The 16,319-nt window shown below is 49.8% G+C and overlaps 1 protein-coding gene across 1 annotated transcript in view; it reads right to left on the reverse strand.

Annotated features, from left to right (window-relative positions):
• Nucleotides 1-16,098, reverse strand: part of ISM2 (isthmin 2) — an 87,748-nt gene extending 71,650 nt beyond the window's left edge. The window contains exon 1 of the mRNA XM_078659972.1: nt 15,296-16,098. Within this exon, the coding sequence (XP_078516098.1) occupies nt 15,296-15,436 (141 nt within the window). The 5' untranslated portion in view covers nt 15,437-16,098. The remainder of the gene's footprint in view (nt 1-15,295) is intronic.
• Nucleotides 16,099-16,319: the final 221 nt, after the last annotated feature.

The raw sequence follows: 16,319 nt of genomic DNA on the forward strand, positions 1-16,319 counted from the left end.
CAGATAACGCTGTGCGGGCAAACGCTACACGACTTTTCACGTGCGCCTCTCACAGCAACGTACACACATCTGGTTCCTGGTATCTGAAGCCTTTGGACAAGCCAAGCCTTAAACCGCAAATTAAATTACACACCAGCCCCCGAGGCGATATGCTAAAAAGCACTGCGTCCACTGGGCTGGGCGCCCGGGCCTTTTTAATGGACTACTTTCAACTACAGTGGGAAACTCAGTGCAATGGGGGCTCCGCTGGAGTGCTGTGTTGTTGTGGGCGCTCGCGTCTGCAGGGATAAATATTGCCCAGTACAGGCTACGCAGCGTGGTTTTAATGTGTGCGTTCACGTTTCCATCCAAGAGTACACCCATCTACCCAAAAGCAAACATATTGTGCATTGAAGCCACGGTGCACGGGAGAAAGTTGTAGACGGAGGGCCACGGGGGACGATGCGCTCATGACGCAAGGTACAGTAGGGGTGGCTCTTGTCAGCGGAAGTGTACTCAGTTAGACTGGTCCCGTTCACAATACAGGGATTTGCAGCTGCCTCAGGACCGGACACCCACTAGGGACAGGCAGGGCCATTCAGTGAGGAAGCACTGGAGCCCGTCAAGGGGTGGAAGGCGGGACGTTCAGCAGGTAAATTCCGTACCCACAGGCAGTCAGGGAGGAACGTGGTGCGGTCAGCTGCGCGCTGCGAGGCAGTGTGTTAGGCTGCTCCCTGCTCCACCAGGCTGGCAGGGCCGCGGGCGGGGCACTCCGCGGGTGAGTTGATCAACAATATCCGTTTAAAACTGTAAGGACACAGCTTTAAGCCCGTCTGCCTTTAATTACTGAAAGCCATGGGCGTAGGTTTCGCTTAAGTCCAGATGAGCAATCTGGCGGGTGTCGGTGTGTCCGTGGATAGGAGCCAGTGGTCTGCACCGCAGCTGGTGTCACGCACACCTCGCTGCAGCGTGAAGTCGCGACCTCCCATTCGCTCCCACTCAGTGGCAGACCCGCTCTGTCAAAGTCTGAAGTGATGTGCATGTCGGTTTCCTTCGCTACAACATGATAAGCTTACTCTGGGGCCAGGCTACTCGGGGTATAGAGGGCAGCTGACTTCCTGTTACCAGTCACATCAGATTCAGAATTGAGCTTTTCTTTTATAAATCATTATTTTAAAATTGTGTTCCTCCACTTCGATTGAATGAACCAAGACTTCAACTCCCAGAATGCACTTTTCTTAAAACCCCGGTACTGGGAAATGTTGTCCATGTTGAATTTGAGTCAATTGGCAACCTTCAATTGAGATGAGTAATTATGTCAAGTGTCCAGTAAGACATTCACAGTATGATACAGGAGCCCGCTCTAGAGTTTTTTTGGGCGCCCTACTCTTAAATACGATACTATGACTCAGGTTGCAGAGTCACGTGCATACAAGCAAATCAACAAGTTAACTATTTTACATTGTACCATTAACAGTAATGCATTTTGCAAAGGCACATACATAGTACTTTGCAGTTAAGTATATCTCAGCAGACTGGTCCACAGTCACCCCATTACCGTGGGCATACTTGTCATGCAATGATGAAAATCAAATTTAAGAAGGAAAGAGATTGCGTTAAGAAGCCATGCATCTAAGTTATTATATGTTTAAAAAGTTGATCTCTGTGGTACGTTAAAGTCAAGTCATGCTGCATGAGATGGTGTGAGATTTGTGTGATGACGTTATGTTGTTATTAGCACTCTTCTCAGCCGTCAAATTGCTTGAACGCTTTCTAAAAGCCACAAATATAATTAGCAGTGCACGCATAATAAATGTGGAATGGACATTTCAGTCTTATGTTCACTTATTACAAACACATTTCTTTAAGCGATACTTATATTTAGTAAAGTGAAAAACATTTTAAAACTGTAGCTGCAGACGTTCATCCTTCACGATAATCATAATTTAATGGCATCTTAAGTTTGTGAGGTGCGGTGTAAAAAACAGAAGAGTATTGTAGTGGAGATGTGACCCTTTCTAAGGTTTGCGCACTGAATGCAGGGGTGCTGTTCATTATACAAGACGGTGACTGATGGGAGCTGCTCTGGGCCTTCACGGAATCGCCGTCCATGCGGCACTCTGCGCGAGCTCTGTGCGCTCCGGATGCGGCCCAGCGCCGGAGCCTGCTGTCTCGTGAAGGTGAGTTCAAGTTGCATTGTGTGTGGCTCTGTGTGTGTGTGTGTGTGGCTGTGTGTGTGTGGCTGTGTGTGTGTGTGGGTGCAAATGCAATAGGTCTCGCATTTGCGAGAGATTAAGCTATTGGCATCGTAAATGACAATGCCTATCTGTTTTCAAAACCAACACATAAATAAAATATTTGTCATTTACAATACCTCTAACTTTTGCAAAGGCTAGACCATTGCATTGTAAATGCTTGTTTATTTTTCTGGCAATTGCCTCTATTTAACTTTCTTGATAGAAAATGACCAACAGAGGTCAGTAAAATACCAGAATCACTTTAGCATTCTCTAGATTCCAGCCCATAGAAATTGTCTTCCATAAGCACCCATAGACAATAATATTTTTTTCAAACCTTGTTTTTTTCTGTGATATGACCAAAGAAGGCCCTGATTTTATATTAAAAACAGAGACTATACCATTTCCCACTGAAAGCAATATTTCTCTCCATGTGTTCCCATACCTGGTATGTCACGCAGTTTGGATCTTACTTTCCCTCCATGTTTAAGAACAGTAGATGTTTCAGCACCCAGGCTAATGTGCTGCATAGCTAAATACATATAAGGTCGCAAAGGTGAGACCAATTGCATTGCAAATACTTGTTTAAAGGAGGCCTCGAAACTGGTCTCTATCGGGCTCTGTTTCGTGCCCTGGCACAGGCGGTCCGTTTTTTCCCCGTACTGCAGTGACAGCAGGCACATCGATGTGTGCTGCTCACACTGCTCACTTCTCACTAGTGGAGAAGTTACAGCATGACGTCATGCCAGGTGAGAGTTGTAGGGGAAGGGAACTCCTTTAATGAGTCATTTTCTCTCTGGATTTATTTTCTCTTTTTGAAACTCAGGAGCAGCAACATCACCGTGGTGTCACCAGGGCTGTAAGTGAAAGCTTTTTCAATATTTTATACAAGCCATAGTTGCTGCTTATTTATCTTAGGCAACGAATAATTATTGACAGAGCCAATAGTCCTTACTTGTTGTAGGCATGATGTTACTTGTTGTATCATATCTGGATGCAGTGACCGAAACAGCAAAATACAAGTCGAGCAGCACACTATGCTGATCATAGTTTTTTAGCTTAGGTGTTTCTAAGCCACGCCCTTAATTACCTTGGCCACGCCACTGTGAGAGACCCCTCCCCAGATTTTTCATTCTACCTAAAGCCCTGTAAAGGGTATTAAAATACCTGTATGTTAGGAGGCGTTCCTCCTCCTTCACCTTTATATACAACTTTCAAAAAATAAAATCATCTGCAAATCTACTGTTCTACTGACCCACGCGCAGCTCTGCCAAACCACATCAGTCCTGGCCCGCAGCACACTCAACTCTTCCAGCACTGGAATCCGAACAGGGCTCTTGCAATGCACCTCATTCCTCAACAACACAACGCTGCAACTCCAGCGGTTAGAGCCACGCGGAGAGCTCTGCCGGTCACCCAATCTGCCCCCCCCCCTCTCCCAAAAAAAACCTAACCCAGCGGAAACAACACTCACAAACCAGATGTCACACAGCAGGCTGCAGAAACTGAAGCCACCGTGCCTCGCCCCAGTTCACAAGCAGGTTAGCACCTCACGTCAGAGCTCTGCGTCATGTGAAGGTGACGTAGCCCTTCACCACCCTGGTTACAGCACACAGTGGAACTGTGGAATTCTAGTTTGTGTACTGAACATCATCTACGCCATCTTGCAGACTCACGTATGAGCATACACGACAGCCATTTTAGGTACCCTTGTCTCCCTGTTCACGATCGCCCGTCAGCACACTTCCCTGAACCTCGCAAGCCTTCCCCGCACCTCCTGGCTGCCCCCGCGCTCACATGCACAAGCCATGAAACCCCCCATGACTCTGTCTCAGGGAATCACACCCCGCGCCTGACCAACACCTCCTTTCCGTCCATGAATACCCCTCCTTTGATGACCCTTCCTCTGAGCCCGACTGCCTGTACGAACCGCTGGTCATCCCTTAGCCCGAGGATACAGTTTATTGCCCACTACTGCATGCACTCGCCTCTCCTGAAAGAGACCCCTATTGATCATGACGTCCCCACCCCCTGAGATTCGATCAGGCGCACACATTCCAAAGGAATTGGCCGAACACTCAGCTGCGTGATGGCCCTCCCAATCATATGAGGGGAAAGGGCTTCTACTGTTGTCATGTGTTGGAATGGGCCGGAACTGGGGGGGTGCTGGGGATGTCGTTCTCATGCTTCACAATGCCCTTGCTGTAATAAAGAACGTTCACATGTCTTAGACCAGTGTATAAAAGACCTGGTCTCAGAGAGGTTGAGAGAGCACCTCGAGACGATACCTTGTTGTCTGATCTGATGTGTTCCACTCCGACGGAATAAACTTGTTTCCTGTCTTCCTGTCTCCAGCGCCTACCTCTTTATTGAATAACTTCGTATGGTATTAGAGGCGTTTTACGCCGGGCAAATTTAACTTAGGAAACATCTACTGAAATCGCCTGACCATTTTGAATTGATCTTTAACAATTGGCGTCCCAAACGCGGGGCCCATCAGCGACACGTGGATCCAGTGGGAGAGGTCCCGACGACAGAGTGAACAACTGCAACGCTCGGAAATAGCTCCTGTCCGATAGACCCTCGTCTGACAGCCGATCATCTGAACTTCACTGATTCCGAGCTGACCTCTCCCGAGTGATCTACGGTCCTGACTGGGAACCACCAGGAGTGCCGCGATAGCAACAGAGAGTAGAGGACGATCGGGCGCTGGAAGCGGAAGACGAGAAACTGTCCATGCGGTCCGGGTAAGGTCGTGACACACGACAAATTGCGAAATTGATTGATTGATTGTTTGAAAATACTAGTATTACTTATTGACTGTTTCTGAGGAATTCTCTATTTGCAAACAAACACAGAATCGCCATACTCTGTTTAGTCTTTGCAGATAGTGAAGGGTAGGCAACGCAAGCCTTCAACACGTCGTGCCTATTTTTTCCTCCTCATTGATTGATTGAATCGAGCATTGAATTGTTCGAAGTTGGTTCTCTTAAGGATCTTCTGTGCCTGCAAACGGGGAAGAATAGGAATATTCTCTCTCCCTTTGCCGATAGTGAAGGGTAGGTAACGCAAACCTTTAACACGTCGTGCCTATTTCGTTCCTCATTGATTGATTGTTTGCCCGAACATTGACTGTTTTGGGAATTGGTTCTTTTCGGAGGTATTCTCTATTTGCAAATAGCGTAGAATAGAATATTCTGTCCAGTCTTTGCAAGTAGTGAAAAGATAGGTAGTGCAGGCTTTTGCCCCCCATTGTAATCCGTCATGCCTATCTTCTCCCCATTGGTTCATAGTTGGGTCAACCCGGACCACTTATTAGAGATGAACCATCCACCTCCACTGGAAGGCACCCCTAATAAGGACATGTTTACTAAGCAAGGACTAGTCGCTATAGCTTATAGTAAGTTATGGCATAAATATACAAAAAAGGATCCTAAAAATCAGTGGCCACTGATAGGTTCATTTGATAAAAATAAAATAAAAACACTAGAAGCAGCTGTAAAAATAAACAAGGCAACGCCCACTATGCTTGATAGTATTGGCATGTGGCGCAAAGAAGCAGAACATCGCAGGAAAAGAGAGGAAGCGAAAATAGTGAAAGAGTTACGAAAAGCAGCCCATCTGGCCGCAAAAGAACTAGATGAAGAAATAAGAAGAAGAGAGGAAGTTAAACAAACGCAAGAATCAGGACTGGCAGGCCAATGCCCTATCAGGACCACCTCTGCGCTCTACCCGGAGATGCCCTCCAAACAGCGGGCAAATGACGAGTTACTACTCGGTCCTCCAATTATCTACATGCCTCCTCCTTATGCTCCCAGCCAGCCTCTAGCACAACACTCACCAGTTCAAAGTGCAGGTATGGGTGACCCTAGCGCTAGTGCCCCGGCTCTTACGGCCTTCGCACCAGCCGCATTGGTAACAACAGCAGATGAACATGAGACTAGCAGGCACCTAACAGCCAGACCAAATAGGTTGAGCAAAGATGAGCGGGATGGAATCGACAAGATAGCAAAAACATTGGTAGAACGGAAGGAGAGCGAAGAATATACGATGAATATGCACAATTCACATGCCGGTAGTCACAGACGGCATTTCATTTTACGGTTCAGCTACCACACCCTGAACGCGTATGAGGATAGGTACCAGAATAAAGGTCCTGCTAAATTGACGCCTCTATATAGAAGGGTCGATGTTGGAGATGGAACTGAGAGCGATGTGACGGACCTCTTCATGCAAACGCTTGAGGTCTTCCGCCACCTCGCGGAACAGAAACCAGAGGTCAAGATCACAGTCCCTGAGACGATTGAGTCCTCATTAGAAGCAGCCAACACGATGATGCCTATCAGAGAAGCCGCCCCCTATTGGGTTCCCCCAAGAGGTCAGGGAACAAACGATGATATCAACCACGCAGATGCAAAAGGGAGGGTTGTGTACAACTGGGTTTACCAACCATGGGATCGGCAAGATATTTTAACTTTTAGGCAAACCCTGCCCGATTTACGAAAGAACCCTACAGCATTTTATACAGAACTAGGCACAGCCTTGGGCTCAACCATAATGACTCTAGCGGACATTGATTTGTTTTTCGGGTTGTGTCTGCCGGCTGATGTGTGGAAGTAAATCCGGAAAGCCGACCACACAGACCTGTTCGGACACACCTGGAAACAACTCGATGACCTAGATAGGCAGCGAGAGCCCGGAAAGAAACCTATAAAAGACATACTGGAACTCCCCGACAAAATAATGCAGAAGCTAAAGACGTTGATCCCAGAAAAGAAGGTAGACTGGTCGGTAGTCACGGCTTGTCGCCAGAAACCTCAGGAAGATGTATCAGAATACTTCTCACGATTCGAAAGTGTTCTCCGACTACAGTGGCCAAGATATGACCACCGCAACCGGACAACACCTATTCGTGCAAAACTACGTAAAGGGGCTATCGCAAGAGGTCTCCCAAAAGTTACAGACTAGCGAGAGTAGTTGGGGAGCCTCTAAACCTGCAGCTATCCTTCAGATGGCTCAGTATTACGAACACCAAAAGAACGAGAACGAAAGGGCAACTGAGAAAAAGAAAAAGGACTTAAAGGAACGAGTAATGATTGCTCAATTGCAGGGAGTGACTACAGGAAGGGAACGGTATAGGGGGAACTACCAGTCGAATGCCCCTAGGAATTCGGCCCCTAGAGACCGCAACCCCACACCTGGCGCTCCACGAACCGACCTCGATGAGAACCAGTGTGCATTTTGCAAAGAATTTGGGCATTGGAAATCTCAATGCCTGGCCCTTCGGGAAATGATTAGAAATAAAGAAACAAGGGACATGACCAACGGCTCCAAAACTGGAGGGCAAGGACGAGGGCAGACCCGCGACACCACCAATGACCGATCTGACAGACCAAACACATTTGACCGCCCCCGACAGAATCAGTGGCAACAGTCCGACTGCAACAATGCTCACGACTCTGCATAGGACTGCCAGGGGCAAGGGAGGGATCCAGTCGAGCTCTGTGTTGACCAGCAAGGTCCTTACGTCACTGCTAAGGTCCTGGGTACAAAGTCTCCATTTTTGGTAGACACTGGAGCGACACGTAGTGTATTATCAAAGCGACTGATTCCAAGGGCACCCTTGTCTGGCTCACACATTACCTCGATAGGTTTCGATGGAACGCCCTCCACTAATCCCCTGTCTGTACCTATCTCCTTTGACCTAGGAAACAATCCCACTGACACAACATTTCTGCTCTCCTCCAACTCCCCTGACGCCATTATGGGTATTGATTTACTGAAACATTTCCGAGCTACTATTAGGTGTTCCCCGGATGGAGTCCGAGTCATCCTGTACGACAACCCGAGCATGTCCAGACCCTACCCCGCACGACATATGTACGCCATAACAGATGCTGACCTATCCTTGCTCGATACCCTACCCCTGTACCTATGGGCCAGAAACGACTCGGATGTAGGACGAATGATGATCGATCCTGTACACATAACTGTTCGACCAGATGCAATACTCCCGAAACTCCCACAGTACCGGATATCGCCCGAAGGCGAGAAGGCATTGGTAGCAATTATTCAGTCCTTGGTAGACGCAGGAGTGGTAGAGGAAGTGGTTAGTAATGTCTGCAATAGCCCTATCCTACCCATTGTCAAGAAACAAGGTGAGGGAGATGAGAAAGCGTACCGCTTCATCATCGACCTGCGAGAAGTCAACAAAGTGGTGGTGCCACAGTACCCCGTAGTCTCAGACATCGCCACCATTCTGACTCTCATCCCGTCCACTGCCACCACCTTCACCGTTATTGATCTTAAAAATGCATTCTTCTCTATCCCCATCCATCCAGACAGCCGTTATCTCTTCGGCTTCACTTTAAAAAACCGTTCGTACCGATTTTGTAGAGCTCCCCAGGGCTACACTGAAAGTCCCAGCATTTACAGCCAGGCCCTCAAAAGACAGCTGGACGCCGTCCAGCTACCAGATGGAGTGGTGTTGATCCAATATGTCGATGATATCCTTCTGGCGGCCGACACCACTCCACTTGCAATCACAGCCACTATCCAACTCTTGCACTTTCTTGCGGAGAATGGCCACAAAGTCTCCAAAAAGAAACTGCAGTTCTGCCAGCCCCAAGTAACATACCTAGGCCATCTCCTGTCCAAAGAAGGGAGGAAACTTACGCCCGACCGAATCCAAACCATCCTAGACACCCCCATTCCAAAAACGCAGAAGCAAGTCCGTTCATTAGTGGGCCTTACTTCTTTCTGCCGACAGTGGTTACCAAATTTCAGTCTCATTATAAAACCCCTACTCTCCCTGTTGGCCAAAGATGTTCCGTTCCCACTCCCTTGGACTCCCGAATGCCAAGCATCCTTTAAGGAGTTGCGGGATGCCCTTTGCTCGGCACCCATTCTAGGAACACCAGATTACTCCAAGCCCTTCTCCCTCTTCACTCACGAAAGGGAGGGATGCGCATTGTCTGTTCTAACTCAGCCCATCGGCACCAAACAACGCCCTTGTGCCTACTTTTCTGCCACTCTTGATCCAGTCGCCAGAGCTCTACCTGCCTGCCTTCGAGCAGTAGCCGCTGCTGCTGTCTCTATCCGCCAGAGTGAGGGAATTGTGCTTTCAAACTCCCTCACGGTATTAGTGCCCCATGCGGTTGACACCCTTTTGAACCAGACTAAGACTCAACATCTGACTAGCGCACGACTAACAGGGTACGAATTGACTCTACTTGCACCCCACATCACCCTGAAGAGATGCACGACATTGAACCCTGCTACACTGTTACCCTTGCCCGAAAATGACCCCGATGTGCCCCCTATACACGACTGTGTGACCCTCACGGACGAACAGACCAGGAGTAGAGTTGACCTCCGAGACATTGCTTTTACAGATCCTGATGGAGAACTATGGGTAGATGGCTCTTGTATCAAACTCCCAGACGGCACCACTTCTGCTGCCTATGCGGTGACGACAGCTCGAACAGTAGTTGAAACCGCTCGCATCACACAACGATCCGCACAGGCAGCAGAACTAATCGCCCTCACACGAGCATGTATCATAGCAGCAGGAACCACGGCAAACATTTACACGGACAGCCAGTACGCCTTCGGGGTGGTTCATCATTTTGGGCTCCTGTGGAGGGAAAGGGGATTCCTGACGTCCCACGGTACACCCATCCTTCACGGAGATTTAGTCTCCGCCCTGATTGAAGCAGTTCTTCTCCCCAGACAATTAGCAGTGATCAAATGCCAGGCACACAAGAAGGTGACAGATTTAGTTGGACAGGGAAACGCACTAGCCGACACCACTGCCCGAACCACAGCTGAGAATAGGACAACGACACGCATGTATGTGACCAGGTCACAAGCAGAAAAATGGACCGACGCTAGGGAAACAATCAGGGACATCCAATCGGCCAGCACACCACACGAGTTGACTGAGTGGGCGCGGGTGGGTCTAAAGGACGATGAAGGCTGCTGGCGGACAAAAGACACGAACAAATGGTTGCTGCCTGATGCATATTTGAGCCCCATACTGACAATGGCACATTCCCCTGCACACATAGGCTCTGCCCCCATGATTGAACTCATTTCCAAAGTTTGGCACAACAACAAGATCCCCGACTCTGCCAAACGCCTAGTCTAGCAGTGCCTCATCTGCTTACAACACAACCCCGGGAAAGGAACTGTGGTACCCCGGGGAGGGTTTGGGATCCCCGACCACCCCTTTGAGGTCCTTCAAATGGATTACATCCAGCTAGAGAGGTGCCAAGGCTTGAAGAACGTATTGGTCATTGTATGTGCCTTCAGCAAATGGGTGGAAGCCTATCCGACCCGTGATAACACTGCCATGACTACTGCCAAAGTACTACTGAAAGAGTTTTTCCCTCGCTACGGCCTTTGTCGAATTTTATGGAGCGACAATGGCCCCCACTTCGTAGCTGAAGTTATCCAACTAATCCTGAAGGGGTTGGGGGTAAAACAAAGATTCCACGCAGTCTTCCACCCCCAATCTGCTGGCCTGGTTGAACGACACAACGCTACACTGAAACTGAAACTGTCAAAAATAGTGGCCACCACAGGACTTAAGTGGCCAGATGCCCTTCCACTGGCATTACTATCGATGCGCTCCACTCCCACTAAGCACCACTTGACCCCCTACGAAGTTGTGTTTGGGCGGCCTATGAACCTCTGGACTGCCCCCAAACCGACCTCCATTCACGACGTCCCCGACGTCCTGCTATCAGATTATTTATACAAATTAACTAAAACATTGTCTGTCATTCATCAACAGGTGCAGCAGGCCATCCCCGATGCTTCCAGGGGTCCCGGTCACGATATCCAACCGGGGGACTACATCCTAATCCGGAACTAGTCTGGAACCCCAGTGGACGGGCCCCTGGCAAGTGCTGATCACCACTCGGACGGCCCTTCGAGTGGAGGGGAAAAAGAACTGGCTACATGCGCACCACTGCAAGAAGGTTTCCTCGACCCTGGCCACGACAGACAACGTCAGCACCCAAGAAGAGCTCCTGAACAAAGACCGACCATCACTGAACTGCTATCCTGATACTGAGGCACTTGAACTTGCCAAACACTCTGATCCCACTGTGCCATCTCGAGAAGGGTATTTCCTGCGTCGAAAGGAGGGAGCTTCGGCTAAGTAGGCCACTGACTAAGTTAAAAATCTCAGAACGGTGACCCAAAGCAACCAAGGGTTACCTGGAGAGAAGCTAAACAAAATCTGTGGTTCTGCCCACTACCGAGCACCTTGAAGATGAAGATGATGGAAGCGCCAGATAAGAAGATGATGGAAGCGCCAGATAAGAAGACGTCGGAAGCAACAGGAAATACCTACTACAGGAACCCAAAGACTGACAATTTGCACAAATCAAAGACAATCGCTTTCTTCATTGTCTTCCTCTTTTGCCTCCTCCTCATGACCTCCTTCTGGATCCTGGAGGAAAGCACACCCGCTCACCAGATGTTGCCAACCACTGTCCAGCCAACCGCGAAAGAGCACCACCTGATCACCCTTTCACCTCAGCTCCAAGAAAGGCGTAGGGAGTTCTGGAACAATTCCTTCGTACAACTATTGCACCAGCACAACCTTGCTGCAAATGCCACGAACTGCTGGATCTGTGGGTTGCTCCCACATGCTACCGGACACTCCATCCCCTTCATCCCTTCTCCTTTCTCAGTTCACGGCTCCTGCCTCGCCTGGTTGATCCTCATGCAGGAAAGCCACAAGGACAACGCCACTTCTGGTCAGACAGTGTCACACTTCTACTATGGGTTCTGGCTGAACAAGACAGGAAAACCCTTTTGTCCTGCAATTTCAGGTTCAACCTTCCTTACGAACATCCCTGCCAAAGAAAGGGTCGAAATGCAAGTGCTCCACAATCCAGCCAGACCCACCTTCTCCCACCTGCGGAAACAAACGGCTGCCACCCTGACCGTGGCTCTGTCTGTCATCAATGTCACAGGACTCGTATACCTCAAAGGACAAGGAACGCAGCTGGTGGGTCACAGTTCTTGTCGCATCACCAAAACATTGGTCTCAGCTGACACCCCCTCCTTTGTTGCTTCCCCGAATATGTACTTTGTTTGTGGCACCAAAGCTTACACTTGGCTCCCAAGAGGCTGGAGGGGTACGTGCTACATCGCCTTCATTCTTCCTCCCACGTATGTGGCTTCAGCCAACCACCACCGGCAAAAGCGTGCCGGAGATGTTGAACAAGCCGACTCCACCGGAGCACAGTTCCTGGATGCAGCAAAGGGACTTGTTCCTCTGTGGGGACCAATGGCAAATAGCCGCGCTATCCGACACCTGACTCAGGCATTGGAAACAACCATTAACATCACTGCTGGCATCCTCGCCAACAACACGGCTGAGCTTCAGGCCGTCCGCCTGGTGGCTCTTCAAAACCGTCTTGTTCTAGATGTGGTTCTGGCCGACCGCGGAGGTGCATGCCGCATCATCGGCTCCAGCTGTTGCACCTACGTGCCAGATAACTCACCTTCAGTCTACAAAGCAATCGAACACCTCCACAGACTGTCCTCGGAGGTTCACCAGGAGCAGGAAGGATGGTCGCTTGGAGGCTGGGTCTGGGACACTTTGAAGAACTGGGGGTGGAGATTGTTCACGTTTTTATTGATACCAATCATGATACTATGTGGGTGTTGCCTAGGTATTCAATGTTTACCACCTTTATGTGCACTCATTTCCAACTGTATGTGCCCAAAGACTTTGAACTTTAAACCTGAGCACATGAGTCCCCTATACGAGATAGAGGTGCGTGGTCTCATGGGGATTGATCCGAACTGACAAGCTGGCGAGACATGTTAAAGGGAGGACTGTGGAATTTTAGTTTGTGTACTGAACATCATCTACGCCATCTTGCAGACTCACGTATGAGCATACACGACAGCCATTTTAGGTACCCTTGTCTCCCTGTTCACGATCGCCCCTCAGCACACTTCCCTGAACCTCGCAAGCCTTCCCCGCACCTCCTGGCTGCCCCCGCGCTCACATGCACAAGCCATGAAACCCCCCATGACTCTGTCTCAGGGAATCACACCCCGCGCCTGACCAACACCTCCTTTCCGTCCATGAATACCCCTCCTTTGATGACCCCTTCCTCTGAGCCCGACTGCCTGTACGAACCGCTGGTCATCCCTTAGCCCGAGGATACAGTTTATTGCCCACTACTGCATGCACTCGCCTCTCCTGAAAGAGACCCCTATTGATCATGACGTCCCCACCCCCTGAGATTCGATCAGGCGCACACATTCCAAAGGAATCGGCAGAACACTCAGCTGCGTGATGGCCCTCCCAATCATATGAGGGGAAAGGGCCTCTACTGTTGTCATGTGTTGGAATGGGCCGGAACTGGGGGGGTGCCGGGGATGTCGTTCTCATGCTTCACAATGCCCTTGCTGTAATAAAGAACGTTCACATGTCTTAGACCAGTGTATAAAAGACCAGGTCTCAGAGAGGTTGAGAGAGCACCTCGAGACGATACCTTGTTGTCTGATCTGATGTGTTCCACTCCGACGGAATAAACTTGTTTCCTGTCTTCCTGTCTCCAGCGCCTACCTCTTTATTGAATAACTTCGTATGGTATTAGAGGCGTTTTACGCCGGGCAAATTTAACTTAGGAAACATCTACTGAAATCGCCTGACCATTTTGAATTGATCTTTAACAGAAATGTATAGTTAGGCGCCATAGGTAGATGTTTCTGGACAGAACCACTGATGCCTGGTAATGGCCGGTTACTTACCGGTAATATTCATTTCGGGAGGATGAAAGGCAGAGCCGCCACTACTGCGATTCGAACCTGGGGTTGATGTATCTACACACACACACATCTTTCTTCTCCCAGATCCCTTACTAACCCCCATCCCAAACACACACAAACACGCACACGTTTGTACTGCCACACTCACGAAATAAAACACCAGTCTTCGGCTGTACTACACTACACTCCCCTTGTGGTTAGAAAACATCACAGCGCTGCAGACCACTTCAAATAGAGTAGCGCTACATACCTTTGTATTGCACTTACACCACACTTATGCACTGAATACTGGATTCACCCTCAGAACTGCACCACGCTGCACTCTCTGGAGGAAAATCATGTCACAGCGCATCACTAGACAGCGCGTGCACACAGACGCGCACTGCCAGCCAGGGCCTACCACACGCCCCTGCAGTGGCGGAAGGGTGGGGAGCCTCGAGGGGGGCCCCCCTTTCAGCCCAAGATCAATGAATATCCGTCTGTTATGGGAGACTCGGTGGCCCCTCGTCACATTCTGCACGGGGGTTTGGGGCACTACTCGACTGTGCGTAGCACTGCGCAGCACTGCGCTGATGACAGCAGGAACCACCACGTGTCACGGAAACCTCAACTATTTGAAACGTCACCCTTCAATGCGCTGCGACGCCACCCAAATGGCCGGTAGCGCGCTATTTGTGCCAAATAACAATAAGAAGTGTGCCTTGTACACTCATCTGACTGTGCTATACACCCCTCCCCTCCATAGAGCAACTCCGAATTGTTCACTTATTTTATTTTATTTATTTTAAAAGTTGTCTATAGCGCTAGCTTGACCCGTAGGTATCAGAGCGCTTTACATGCACCCTGTTTTTGTCTGATCTGGAGGCAAACTCATACATACCACGTGAAGTAAAAAAATGAACACACACAGATATAACTAAAATCTCACTTACACTGCGTAAAATGAATACATAAAATGAAGACTAAAATTTGCAAATTATTTGGGACGTAGCAAGGGGGGCACGGATTTTTTTTGCATGCAAGCAAAATAAAACAGAAAAATCAGGGTTAGGCATGCCCTTTAGAACTTGGTGCCACTACGCCTGCTGCAGATACATAAACGCCCTGCAAATTTGGCATCCACGCTTTACTTTCTCGACCTCGCCAAAATTCAATGGCGGTAAAAGCTACCTGCCTAAGGTCACACGGCAGGTTAGGGGTAAATGTTTTATAACAGATGTGCAGAATGCTAGTATGGCACGTCGTCTGGAAATGGGAACAGGGCTCGGACCTACCTCTGGAAAGCGGCTGCTCCCCCGCCTGGCGGTGTTACTCCGGGGGTCCTTCACTGGCACCCCTCGTCCCGGCGGGAGGAGAGTGGTGAGCAGGGTGAGGAGGCAGAGGCCGAGCAGAGTCTGTCCGCCGATCAGAGACATGTCCTGTGAGCAGACAGACGGCCCGGGTAGGGTCCTGCTGGTAATCGGGGCGAGGGAAGCAATCCGATCTGCAGACACAACTTGCAGCCAGTCGAAGGGGCTCCAGATATGGAAGTTTCTACCTACCCCTCTGCCCGCCAGCCGGTATCTTCTTGGTGCGGATAAAGACCCCTTTCATCACCCGAAGCCCCCTGAAACTTCCATCCTTGGATTGCGCAGAGGGTACAAAAAGAGGGGAAAATCAGTTTCCGTCCTTCTCCTCACTTTTCCCCAAACTTCCTTCTTTTCCGCCCTTGTTGGTCCTTTGCCTTTTCACTGAATGGAAATCACAATCAGCGCCCAGTGATCCCCGCGCTGGGGGCTTGTGTACCACGTACGGTGTAAGAACAGCAGAGACGCACACCCGCCGGCTCCTCTAGGGGTTCTCTCTACAGTTTGCTACTGCTGGGCACCCAATTTTTCTCCGCAGCAGGGGCATCCCCTCCCCTGTGCAGAACTCCCCTCTTCTGTGGGGAACTCCTGGGGTCTCCTGTTACCGCCTTCTCCTCAGCCGGGACGTCGCAGCGCGAGTGCTTGTCACTCCCTCCCTCCTGGTCCCCAGGGCACGGCTTGCGCTTCTCTCCTGTGACTTCAGGGGCCCCCCTGCGCTCCTATCTTTCAGATGTTGCCTTTGCCTGTGGTTTTCTCTGGCAGTACCGTGGGTGGAGACAAATGATGCTGTTACTGAACGGAACACGCCCCTTCCCCCAGACCCTCCCCCCAGCAAACATTCACGTGCAGGGATCAGGGATGGGAGAGCGTGCGCACGGGGGCCGGGGGTCCTCCGGTTCATACTGTCATACAGTGCCCTGCCTCAAGTTGTGCAGGTCATTGCAGCAGGCCT

This window comes from Lissotriton helveticus, chromosome 9, assembly GCF_964261635.1.
Source record: "Lissotriton helveticus chromosome 9, aLisHel1.1, whole genome shotgun sequence".
In the NCBI taxonomy this organism is placed as follows: Eukaryota; Metazoa; Chordata; class Amphibia; order Caudata; family Salamandridae; genus Lissotriton; species Lissotriton helveticus.